We start from the raw sequence: 11,809 nt of genomic DNA, 5'->3' as shown, positions 1-11,809 counted from the left end.
TCCACCAAGACTGCTTTGGCTAGCTCACCAGCCCTTTCGCACTTGCTCACAGTAACTCACTGCACACGAATTTGAGGGACGCATGAATTTATGGTCACTATAGACAGGGCCCCTCAAATATGGCACAGGCAAAGCCTCCTTAGCATCCCTTCTCCTCCACTCCTACTCTGAGCCAAAAAGCCCAAGGCCCATTCCCAATACCACACAGAAAGCACTGAAGCAGAAGTTGCTTTAATCAAGGGGTGAAGTCCTTAATCAGGGTGACCTCACTTGACCTTTGGTGGTGGGGTCTCAGCCTACCCCCACATGCCCTGAGGCCCCTCAGGAAGGAGGGAGCAGCTGAATAGCAAATTACTGGCAGAGGCCAGGGAATGGAAATGGGGAACCCAGGTCAAGGGGCAGGGCACTGACAGGTAGGGGTGAAGCTGAATAGGGTAGAAATAGTTTTACATACATGGTTCTACCTGGGGACTGGCTGAGGTGGCTGTGCATCGGGCAGAGGGTAGAAGGGAACGTGAGGGAAGGAGCACTTAGGAGATGAGGCGACTGTGAAGCTGGTGCAGCTGCTCCTGGGTCAGCACCAGCCGGTGTCGCTGTCCAAGGCCAGCCGCACACGAGAAGGTCACTTTGCCCATGTAGACAGTGTCATCCTGCTGCTCCTCCTTGGCCTGGGAGTTGGTAAGGAGAAGAGGCCTCCAGGTCAGGGGCTCACTGAGCTGTGTGCCACTGACAAGGTCCCTTGGCCCTGAGACCAAACAAGCTCCTGGGAGACAGGTTTTTGAGCTCCTAAGCTACGGTGACCACATTTTCGTAATCAGAATTGGGGTACACACCCTGACAGGGAGTTTTGAGCCCCTCCTGGTGTCAAAAGTCATAGAAGATGTTTAACTGCTGAAATATTGGAATTTCTGGAAGCACTGCAAGCACTCTTGAGTTACTTGCAAGTAAGACTCAGGGAGATAATTCAGGATATGTAGTTGTTGAACCTGAGACCCCAGAGCCCTCTTCAAATTCTGAGGGAGAGGGGAAGGGCCCCCACCTGAGCCCTCCATCCTGCCCATCCTCCTCCCCATGCTCCCTCTTACCCTGAGGAAGGCAGATGAAGGGAAGGTGGCAAAGTCAGTGGGGACCGTGGCACCAGGGCGCTGAGACACGGTCTCCTTGAGGACTTCATCCTGGCATAGGAGGAGGACAACAAAGGTTCATTTAGGGGACCTCCACAGCCCAGTATCTCCCTGGTTTCAAAGGGACACTAATACCCAGGGAGCAGGAACCCAGTCCTCTCTATGGCCATACTTTTGCTCTCACCTCCAACCCCCTTCCCACGCAACATCCTTACTTTAAGATACTTATCCTTGAAGGCCAAACTCAGGTTCTATGGCCTCTGGGAAGCCAACCCCAACCATTCTACCCCACAGTGATCTCAGCTCTGACTGAAGCTGCACCTGAACCAAACACTTTAAAGGGAATCCTCGCTCAACCCATTTTGGTGACAAGAATCTACCTTCTGTTTGCACCAAGACACTGAGCTCCCAAGGCAGGAACCGTGCCTTCCCTTCCACCTCCCCTGCACTGAGCCGTCTAGCACAGGGCTGGGCCCAGAGGAACTCTGAGAGTGCCTATGGAAATGAATATGCTAAGGGCTCCACCAGGGAATGCTCTGCAGCGAGCTCTGTTGGCTGAGGAAGGGCAGGGTGTGAACTGACCTTGAGCTTCTCGATGGTGTCGCTTAGGGACTTGAGCTGAGCCACTTGCTCCAGGAGCTGAGCCGATGGGCTCTTGGCAGCTGTGGGGACAGAAGGCTAGTGAGGCCCGCCAAGGCCCAGGCAGGCAGCTGTACTAGATTAAGGATCAAGTACTGGACCCTCTCATGGAACGGGCACATGAAAGGGAGGGGGAATCAAGTAAACTGCACACAGAGGCCAAAGAGCAGCATTGGGAAGAAGCTCTATGGTGTGGGAACTGCCTGGGCAGGGGCTACATCCCAGAGGCAAAGAGAGAGGGTGTGTTATTCATCTCAGGGGTTGGCGGGTCCATACCAGGGCTGGTACGAGTGATGTCTACCACGTGGGTGTGTGTACTCAGCTGATTCAATGTCTCCAGGAGCTGGCTGGTCTTACGATACAGTGCTCCAGCTGCTAGGTCACTGCCAAGGCCCTCATGGGGTGGAAGGGAGAGCTTTGCCACATGCAGAGGGGGCAGGGCTGCTAACGATGCCTTCATTTGGGCTCCCTGTAGGGGAAAAGAGGTGGGGTGGTAAGAGATGACAGAAGGCCCCTGCTGTCTATCATTAATGGAGGATGTATGCTCCACCTCCACCCCAGTCCTCCCTGTGTCTCCTTTACCTTGAGGATGCTGTTCTCATGCTGGAGCTGGGAGATGTGCAGCCTCATGGCAGAGATCTGCTGAAGCAGCAGTGGTGAGTCCTTCACCAGCCCTGGGCCTGGCACAGACCCAGGAGCCTGCCCAGGGGCGCCTCCTGTGGGTACCACAATAAATGTCATCAGCCCCAGGTGGAGAGGGCTGAAGAAGGGCTTCATCCCTGCTCATCTGCTTTCCTTAGCCCCTCCCACCTCCTGTCCTGGTTGCTCCCAAGGGAGAAGTCTCACCCTGCTCCCCCAGCCCCAATTTCCACTAGCCCTGGCAATCCCCAGCCAGGGTGTGTCTCTACCTCGCTGCTGTTCTTCTGTGCTCGGGATAGCCCGTGGGCGAGCAGGAAAAGAGGAGAGAAGAATTAGATGATTTGGGGGTTAGGGAGACACACCAGAGGAATCCTGGACAGGACCTCCGGGAAAACCCTTTTTTGCTGATCACCACACCCTCTCTAACAAGCCCCTTCTACCTTTGGGGGAAGAACAAATATGTGTGAAAGAAAGATAAGAAAGGGGAGTAAATATGTGTGAAAGAAAGATAAGAAAGGAGAGTGAGGCCACAAGATAGGATGTGAGGTATGAGAAAGAGCAGCAGTAGGAGTGTGCAATGGAGGAAGCACTTGGGGCCTGAGGTTGGTCCTGCCTCCCTGCCTCATAGTCCACCTCCAAGAAGTGCAGAAGGAATGCTCCCGAGACCCCGATATGCCTGCACCCTCAGTACTTGCCAGCAGCAAAGCTTAAGTTGAGGATGCAGGCGTATTCCCATGATCCTCAGGGTTCCCCATTGCTCTGAGGTAAATGACCCCTTTTTCGGTGAGAAATTTCATAAATTCAGAATCAGTATTTGTTTAAAGAGCCTGTGCTACAACCACACAATGTAGTAATTCTGGAGACCCCTTCCCCAAGAACAGGAGCCATATGTACCACAGGAGTCTAAAGTCAAGAAGGTATTTGGTCACCTCCCAAGATCAAGAGGCACCAGCGACAGGGGCTTGGATGAGGATAAGACCCTAGGTGAGGCCAGCTGACAAGACTGTACAGCAGAGGAGGTCTAGAGATCCTGAAGCTTATTTCCAAGGCAAGGAGTTTGTCTTCTGGAAGTAAGAAGGGTGAACAGGAAACTGAAAAACTATAGGACAGATGAAAACTAAGATGACAGTGGCCACCTCCCTGGTCAGGAAACTAGGGAAGCCAGAAAAACTCCAGATAAGGAGCCCTGACCACACCAAGAGGCCAGGCAAAGCTCAAACACAAGCCCCAAGAGAAAGTGGGAGAATTGATCAACAGAAGAGGCAACCGCATCACAGGGTGAAGCCATGTGAACTCAATGGGGAAAACACAGTGTGCAAGCAGAGGAGCAATCAAGAGCAAGCAGGAGGCACAGCTGGACACTGCAGCAGAGGTGGCCCAGCCAGGTACAGGACGATGACCCTCTGGGATTACAGGGCTGGGACAGAAAAGTCAGAGTGCAGACCCAGAAGGGACATCTACTAGAGTCCAACTGTTGTAATTCTGAGCTTCACTGACAACTGAGTAATGCCCTATTGGTCAGAAGGACTCTGTATGTATCTTTGGGAAAAGTAAAAACTTGGTGAAAGCTGACACAGAGTGAAATGCGGCAAGCACACTCCTGGCTACACATCCAGCGATAAGAAGGGGGCAGAAGTCAAACTGAGGCCAAGGACAGAAGGAAGCCCATGCGATCTCCTCTGGGCCAGTGCTGCCTGTCCCACTGCACTCACCACCAGCAATGCCAGAGACCAGGGTAGCTATACCCGAGGGAGGGGGCCCCCGGAGCCCCTCGATTGTGCGCTTGGACTGGCTGTTCAGCCGCTGCTTTAGCTCTGCCTTCTCTGCCTCTAGCTGGTCGATGTCAGCCTGGAGTGCATCCATCGTCTCCTCAAACTCTCTGTGAAAGAGAATCTGGTCTTAGGCAGTGTCCCTTCCCCGCAGCCCCACCCCCACTCCTCAGTCCTGACAGGGCCTTGGAGTAGCCCTGCTGGTGAGGGGCCAGGGCCAGCACAGGCTCAGATTGGGGTGACACAATGTGGTTGACAGTCGGGGATGAAAACAGTGTCTGTTCCCCTAGGGAGTCTCACTAGGAGAGGGCCTGGGTAGGGGATGGGTTAGGAGGCAGAGAGCCACTGGCAGAAGGGAGGGTTGGAGCAAGCAGGGGCCTGGGGAAGGTGCCTGACTTCTCCTTCTTCCGCAGCAGTGCCTGGGTCTCCTCCAGCCGAGTCTGGACTTTTTCGATGCGCTCATCTGCATCCTTGGCAGCACTGTCCAACTTCTTCTCCAAGAGGCTCAGCCGCACGTTGGCCTCACTCAGCTCCTCCCCCTGGAGGGGGAGGGCATATACCTTCTAGTTCCCTTACATCCTCCCCCGGCCCCCCAGGGCCCTGGGATAGAGAGGCCCCTGAGATAGAAAGCTCCCTAAGGGCCCAGAAGAGCTCCCACTGATCACAGGCACCACTTCTCCCCTCAACCCCCAACACTCACTGTTGCCCTGTGCCCCACCATACTTTCTGGCCCCCCAAGATCCTGAGTCTACCCTACCCTCACCTTGATCTTGAGAGACTTCTTCAACTCCTTGATAACTGTCTCTCGGTCTTCAAGCTTCAAGCCCAGGCCTTCAGCATCTGTGATCTCTGCACGAAGGGCTGCAGCCCGCAGCTCAACTGGAGGAGGCTAAGGGTCGGGGTGGGAGCAGAGAGCAGGGATGGGGAGAGGAGGTCACCACTGTGATCCTTTCAGAGAGATCCAGTCATAGGGAAAATCTTGCCTTCTAAACAGGGTAGGGCTCTTCAGATTTCTTCCCCCTGCCTCCCAGCCCTCCCACAACTAGCAGCAGCTCTGCAAGTCCTGCTCCTCCAGGCCCCTGGAGCCCCTCCAAGGAGCTCCCCACCCACCTTGCTGGGGGGCCGCTCTGCATCATACTCTCCCTCCTGCATGGCTGTGGCCAACTTGTTCATGGTACTGATGAGGATATTGCACGACTGGCGCAGACACTCATAGGGGCTGCTAGAGGGGGTCCCATAGATCTGCAGGAGCCAAGGGCAGCAGTGAAAAACCCACAATGGCCACCTGATACCCCAACACCTTCTGCCCAGCCATCCAGGCCCACCTGCTCGCTTGCTTTGAAAGCCAGCTCCTCCAGGGCAGCCACAGGCAGTCCCTCATTCTCTGCCAATGGGGCAATGAGCTGAGCAGCAGCAGCTGCCACCTCCTGCAGCACAGCCACCACCCACGTCAAGTGTTTCCTGCAGTCTAGGAGTGTGTCGGATACCTGCGCAAAAGGCCAGAGTCAGGAGCCCACCCTGGGTCTAGCATCACAGCTTCCAACTACCTCAAAACCATTCTTGTCCCCTGACCAGATCCAGATCTTGACATGCTGGGTCCCTCCTGATTCTACTCAGCTTCCTTCCCTTTCCCCTTCGCAGCCCTAAACCTGTGGTCCAAAGGCCAGTGCAGCTGGGATCCCAGGAGCATCTGTCCCCGGCATTCGCCTTCGGATCTTCTTGCAGAACTGGCGGATGTCACTGCATGATGTTTCCAGGTCCCGGAGTAGGAGGGCAATATCTGAAGCCTCCTGCCCACCCTACTCAGGGAATAGGAAATGAATGGGGAACCAAGTGAGTATTAGGGCTGGAGGTCAGAAGGTGGAGACTAGGAAGAAAGAGGAGCTCAAACAAGTCTAGCTGTGCTCTCACCTGCAAGAAGGCACGCAGCCGCCCCACCTCCACGCTCATGCAGTCCAGGGCACTCTGGGTGAACTGTGAGGACAGAAGCGTGTGGTTGTCAGCCCCAGCAGGAGTTCTTCTGTCCCATCATCATCTCTAAGACGTCTAGACTCTCCACTCACCGCCACATGAATGGGTTCTCTAGCTTCCCTGATGTGGCCTTAATGACCCTGTTCCAGTCTTATGGAACACCCCTTGAGGGTCAGATCTCTTGATCTGATGTTCTCCATTTCTGATTTCTATAGGAGGCTCAAGCAGTGGCCCAGACCCTTTACCTTAATGTGGTCAGCCAGCTGCATGGTACTATCCTCAGGCTGTTCAGCAAGGTGGATGCTGTACAGATGCTGAGAAGAGATGACAAAGAAACAGACAGCCTTTAGACCTTGGAAGGATGGAGAATTCTTCTCAAACTGCAATTTCAGCCCCAGTCATCATGGGACTCCAGAGGTACAAGAGAATCTGAAACCCTCAAGGCACTACATCCTAAGGCAAGTTCAACTAAGAGCAAGCCAAGCCTCAAGCAGCCAGCCTGGGAGAAACCAATAGCCCCCAGCAGGAGAAACCATCCCTCCCTCCTGCGCCAAGCCCAAATTCTCGCCCCAGACCTGGTAGTATTTGATGGCCTTGGTGAGAGGCTCTACATTAACAGTCTCATCCAGCTGATCCTTGTGCAGCAGCTCAATAAGGAAATCCAAGGAGCGCTCATGCGCACTCATCTCAGGGTAGAGGCTGCCCACCTTCTTATACACATCCACACTGCACTGAGAGAGGGCACTAGAGACCAGAGAAGGTTCTGTGAGGCCTGGGCCTGCCAGGCAATCTCAGTTCCAGCCAATCTTGGCCCCATGGCCCTGGAGTGAGGGGTCAGAGGTCACTTACTGTTCATAGCGGTGGAGTGTGGCCTGCAGCAGACTCAGTGAGTACACTAGCCCAGCAGCAAAGCTGAGCTGTTCCCCAGAAGCTCCTCGGAGCCCAGGCCGCTCTGAACAGTTCTCACTTAGTTCAAACTTCTCCTGGGCCTGCTTCCGGATCAGCTCTGCCTGTCAGAAAAAGCACCAGGGACTTGGGGCTCAGAACAGAGGACAGAGAACACAGATTCAGGAACATAGGACACAGAGCTGAGCAACTACGGCGCAGGAGGTGGGGCATGGACATACATGGGGGAGAAAGCAGTTATAGCTCTTAGACGAGCAGGGAATTGGGCAGGGAGTCTCACACGGGGAAAGGGTAATGATGTGATTACTGACAGCTGTGAGGATTTGGGATGTGCAGATGAAAGGGTAGTGGGACCAGTGGGACCAAGCTCTTTCTTGCCTTAAAGCTGCTGCTCCTGCTACCTTTTAACCTAGAATGCTGTTCTATTATCCTCCCACCAGCTCCTAGTCATCTTCTAGGTCTCAGCTCAAATGTTATTGCTTCAGTGACATCCTCCATCTAAGTCAGATCCCCAACGGTGTTCTCTCAAAGAAGCTACCTCCCCTTCATAACACACTATCTGTAATATACATCCATCTGCGACTTGGTTGACTGCATTCCTCCACTACATCATACACTCTTTCTGAGCAGGGACACTGACTGCTATCTTCACTGAGCATCTTCAATGCCTGGTTCACAGCAAGTTTAAGAGACTCCTGTGGAACGTGTGATTCATTGGCCATACCTTGCAAATGAGACGAGGCATGAGCAGCAGCACCAGGACACAGTCATGGTCCCCACCTGGCCGAAGGAAGCTGTCAGGCATGAAGGCTGTCAGCAGGGACATGTGCCGGTTGGCCTGGGCCACCTCCATCTGCCTCAATTCCATCTCAATCGCCTGTGAGGTGGACAGGAGGCAGGCTCTCAGCCGGGCTGGAGAGAGCCTCAGAACCACCATGCCTTGGCTCCACCAGGTCCCCAACTTCTAGGACAAACCCAGGCTAGGAGTCTTCCAAACCAGCACAAAAACCACCCCCTCCCGCAGGAACCTGAAGTCCAGAACCCCACACCAGTCAGCCCACAGCCACACCCAGGTTGGGCTCCCCAACACTCCCCCAATCTCTGGTACCCACTTCCCTGACCTTGGCATGGGCCTTAGTCTCAGCAAATTTGATCTTGAAGTCAAATGTCTCTGGAGGTGGCTGCTGCTGCCTCTCCACAGACGCTTCCTGCTGGTTTGTCAGTTCCCGATTCACATCCTAGGAGCAGAGAAGGACAATGAGGCACAGCTGGGTCTTGAGGGAGCCCTGGGGTGATCATGGGTGGAGATGAAGGGGTGCACAGACACCTGTAGGTGGGCGGTCAGCTGGCGGTACTTCTTGATGGTTTGCTGGTAGTCTGCAACCGTCTCCTGGGCTGCCTCCACACGCTTCTGGGCCTCCCGGACCCGGGCGCCTGCCATGTCCAACTGCTCCCGCAGCTCCAGTTCTGTCTCACGTGCATTCTCCTGCAGCTCATCATTCATCTCATTCATTGCTTCCTGGGAGGCCACAGGTAGTTGGGACAAAGGAAAGGCAGGGTCAGGGTAGCAGGCCAGGGTGGGTCCACTCACTACACACCCTGCTCAAAGCTCAGGGATTATGTGTCAGTCCCTCTCTTAGCAAGTCCCTTCTAAATACCCGGGCATCAGAGTAAGAGGTCAGGTGTATGAGCTTCTCTTACCAAATCCCCCACAGTCTCTCTCAACTCCCGCACTTTCTCTTCCAGATTCAGGTTCCGGTCTGTCAGCATCTCCACCATCTCCTCAGCACCGAGAGCAGCATCCACCTGTATAAGAGGGAGGGAGCAGGGCTGTTGAAAGGTGCCTAGAAAAAGGAGGCCCAACAGGAGAGTAGGGCTGGGCACTCTGGGCAAGGGGCTGGGCTCCCCAGACCTGTTCCTTGAGTTCATCGATGGTGCTCTCTGCCTGGCTCAGTTCCTCCTGCAGACGCTCCCGTTGTTGCCTCACAACTTCCAGCTCTTGGTTCTTTTTCTCCATGAGCTTCTGCAGTTTCACATGCTCCTGCTTCTCTGAGGAAGAAAGATCCCTCATCCTGTGGGGAAGCAAGGAGAGAGAAAGGGGAGAGCATGTGTCAGAATCACTGGGCAATGGGCGCTCTAATGCATTTGGAGACAGGACAGTGAGCTCTGGAGGCAAACAGTGAGGGCACCCTACCTCACCAGGGCATCCTTCAGGCGGGCGTTCTGCTCCTCGAGCTGCTTGAGCTGATAACTGGACGCAGCCCCATCTGAGCCTGGGGAAGACCATTAACACTTTCAGACATGGTTCCAACCCCACCATCAGACCACCAGCAGCTCCTGGGCCCTTACCCTTCTCTTCAATCTCAGCCTTCAGGATCTCCAAGTCAGTGGTGAGCTCATCCACACGCTCCTTCAGTGCCTCCACCTCCTGCTGCAGGGACTCAGCCCGCTCTTCGGCCATCTCCTTGTCCAGAGTGGCCATCTCGATGGCATCAGCAGTGTCAGCCATCTCCTCCATGTAGCGTTCCTTTGCCTCCAGTGCCTCTTTGGCTTCCTGAGGAGGGGTGGAGGTTGGTGGGGGTACAGGCACAGAGATGCCTCATGCACCCTTTCTCATAGAATGTTCCAGGCTGCACCTCCATTTTGGTTTCCAGTACACTTCCTTGGGGCCCATGCCTCCCCCGGTACCCCCTTCATCCCAAGTCCCACCTTCCGCGCCTCCTTGAGGCGCCGCTGCAGGTCTGCCTGCTGCTCTTGCATTTTGCTCTTCCATTCCTGCACCTGCTCCAGCTGGATCTTGTGTTTCTCCAGCTCTTTTAGCTTTGCCTTGTCTTCTGCCCGTTTCAACCGCAGGGTCTCCAGTTTCTCCTCCAGGTCCCGCACCTGGGCCCTCAGCCCCTCCTCCTCCTGCAAAGGAGAGAGAGCGCTTGGTCTGTGCACAGCCTCCTCCTCCACCTAGGGTTGAGGTGGAGCAGAAAGGACAGACATGTGCAAACATCACTCCAGTCCCAGGATCAAAAGCAAGAGGCATACAAACATCTGTTAAAAATCCATATGGGGAAAGTGTGGGCAGAAGGACAGTGTAGTTTAGTCAGTGGCAGGTTCCCCATATGCTATGTCCCCACCCTTCTAGTCCAAGTTCTGGGTCTCCCCCAACCTTGGGAAATTTCCAAGACCTACCGGGGGAGGGCGGTGGTCACAGTCCCCTTTGGTCTTGGTTCTTCTTCACTCCAACACCAGTCCTTACCTTGGAGGGGGAAGGAAGTGGGGGGGCTGCTCCAGGAGAGGTGAGGGCCGGCGTGGGGATGATGGGTGCTGCCAGTGGAGTCTGAGCTGGAGTGCTGGGCTCACTGCTGCTCAGTTCACCTGCTGATGCTGAGCCAGAGGGGCCCAGGGAGCTACTGGCCCCAGCCACCCCAGTACTGGCTGGGCGGGTAGGCTATTCAGAGAGGGCAGGAGCAGACCAGAAAAAGAGTAGGGGACAGGGGTGGTGAAAGAGAGAAAAAATATAAGAATATGGCCAGGGAAGGAGACAGAGAAGGAAAAAGGCAAAAAGAATATCAAAACACAATGAGAACAGAGGAAAGAGGAGAGGGAAAATAACACAGTCAGAGATGGCGACAAAGGACAGAGGGAGGGGGAGGGCAAGGGGAGGAGAGGAAGACATAAGATTATAAGGCTCCTCCCTTGGCACTGACCCCACATTCCTCCCAGCTCTGGCACTACCCCCTTAGAACAGAATCCCTTACTCTCCAGACCTCCCCTCTGTGACCCACTTGTTATCATTCTAGCAATTTCGTAATACTCCTGCTCCTATCAATGCTCTGGGCCCATGCCCTCCTCCCCCTGGGGGAAAAAGTACCTCAAAGTCATTCCCAGAGAAAAAGAACAGATTGGAGTTTGTTCTCTAACTTTCACATTGCCAGAGAAGGTTGGGCTAAAAATGGGGGTACGAGGCTCTATACCCCTGCTAATCCCTCCCCACTCTTTGCAAGTCAAGTTGATTTTCCCTCCCTTGGTCTACTTCAGGGGACCCTGCAGATAAAAGGGCCAGGGTGAAAGTTGTACTTCTAGGCTCCCCCTTGAAACAAGGTCAGTACAGCCAACCCTCCTGTCATCTCTCTCCCCGAGACAAATGGGTTCTAATCAGGCGACAACACCCAGGACCCTGTGGGGCTGGAGCAGAGAGGCTGCCCTAAAGCCCCAGGCCCTGGAGCAGACAGGCCTGCCCAGTGCTCTCTCTTGCAGTGCTGAGCCCTGAAGCTCTCCTGGTGGGCTGACACTCATAGACCCCATGTGATCCAGACACCTCCAACCAAAGCCCTTCACAGACACACACACCTCCTTATCCCCTGACATATACACTGCCAAGTTCTTCTTCATCCCCCACCTCCACCCCATCAAAACTGGTCAAAATGCCCTTCTTCAAGAATGCCTGCCTTGATTAACCACAACCACTCTCATCTCTCGTTTGCACTCAAGCTACTAGCTCAGACACCCTCCTAAGAGCCGCAAGTCATTTTCCCAGGAGGGGCCTGTCACTACCCTCAGTCCTCTCACTCCCCTGAAAAGAGAACCCAAAATGCACTGTGACCAACTTTTACTTGCTCATACATATGCCCACACACATGCACATGCCTGAAATATGTGTGTACACTCAGCAGTGGCTAGTACAGAGGCCTGTTTTTTCTCACCTTGGGCCGCCGAGTTGTGGTCTGGACAGGCAACAGGAGCCAGAGGAGAAGTAGTCAGGAAAGAAAG

At 54.5% G+C, this 11,809-nt stretch overlaps 1 protein-coding gene across 7 annotated transcripts in view; it reads right to left on the bottom strand.

Moving 5' to 3' along the window:
- Nucleotides 1–215: 215 nt before the first annotated feature.
- The window catches only part of DCTN1 (dynactin subunit 1), a 30,443-nt gene continuing 18,849 nt past the window's right edge, over nt 216–11,809 (bottom strand). For 2 of the 7 annotated variants that reach the window (XM_046661266.1, XM_046661271.1), the window contains 26 exons: nt 11,743–11,763; nt 10,296–10,487; nt 9,758–9,955; nt 9,398–9,602; nt 9,243–9,321; nt 8,961–9,120; nt 8,750–8,854; nt 8,376–8,567; nt 8,170–8,286; nt 7,773–7,925; nt 6,992–7,152; nt 6,718–6,886; nt 6,388–6,456; nt 6,083–6,145; nt 5,821–5,970; nt 5,497–5,658; nt 5,282–5,413; nt 4,935–5,060; nt 4,568–4,710; nt 4,115–4,281; nt 2,672–2,686; nt 2,346–2,479; nt 2,040–2,232; nt 1,707–1,786; nt 1,086–1,175; nt 216–668 (listed from right to left, as the gene is read on the bottom strand). In XM_046661266.1, coding sequence (XP_046517222.1) covers nt 531–668; nt 1,086–1,175; nt 1,707–1,786; nt 2,040–2,232; nt 2,346–2,479; nt 2,672–2,686; nt 4,115–4,281; nt 4,568–4,710; nt 4,935–5,060; nt 5,282–5,413; nt 5,497–5,658; nt 5,821–5,970; nt 6,083–6,145; nt 6,388–6,456; nt 6,718–6,886; nt 6,992–7,152; nt 7,773–7,925; nt 8,170–8,286; nt 8,376–8,567; nt 8,750–8,854; nt 8,961–9,120; nt 9,243–9,321; nt 9,398–9,602; nt 9,758–9,955; nt 10,296–10,487; nt 11,743–11,763 — 3,414 coding nt within the window. In that variant the 3' untranslated portion in view covers nt 216–530. The remainder of the gene's footprint in view (nt 669–1,085; nt 1,176–1,706; nt 1,787–2,039; nt 2,233–2,345; nt 2,480–2,671; nt 2,687–4,114; nt 4,282–4,567; nt 4,711–4,934; nt 5,061–5,281; nt 5,414–5,496; nt 5,659–5,820; nt 5,971–6,082; nt 6,146–6,387; nt 6,457–6,717; nt 6,887–6,991; nt 7,153–7,772; nt 7,926–8,169; nt 8,287–8,375; nt 8,568–8,749; nt 8,855–8,960; nt 9,121–9,242; nt 9,322–9,397; nt 9,603–9,757; nt 9,956–10,295; nt 10,488–11,742; nt 11,764–11,809) is intronic. The other 5 variants (XM_046661267.1, XM_046661272.1, XM_046661270.1 and 2 more) reach the window with 4 other exon arrangements.

This window comes from Equus quagga, chromosome 5 (assembly GCF_021613505.1).
Source record: "Equus quagga isolate Etosha38 chromosome 5, UCLA_HA_Equagga_1.0, whole genome shotgun sequence".
Taxonomy (NCBI): Eukaryota; Metazoa; Chordata; class Mammalia; order Perissodactyla; family Equidae; genus Equus; species Equus quagga.
Note: the sequence above shows the minus strand (reverse complement) of the source record. Positions and strands in the feature narration are given on the sequence as shown.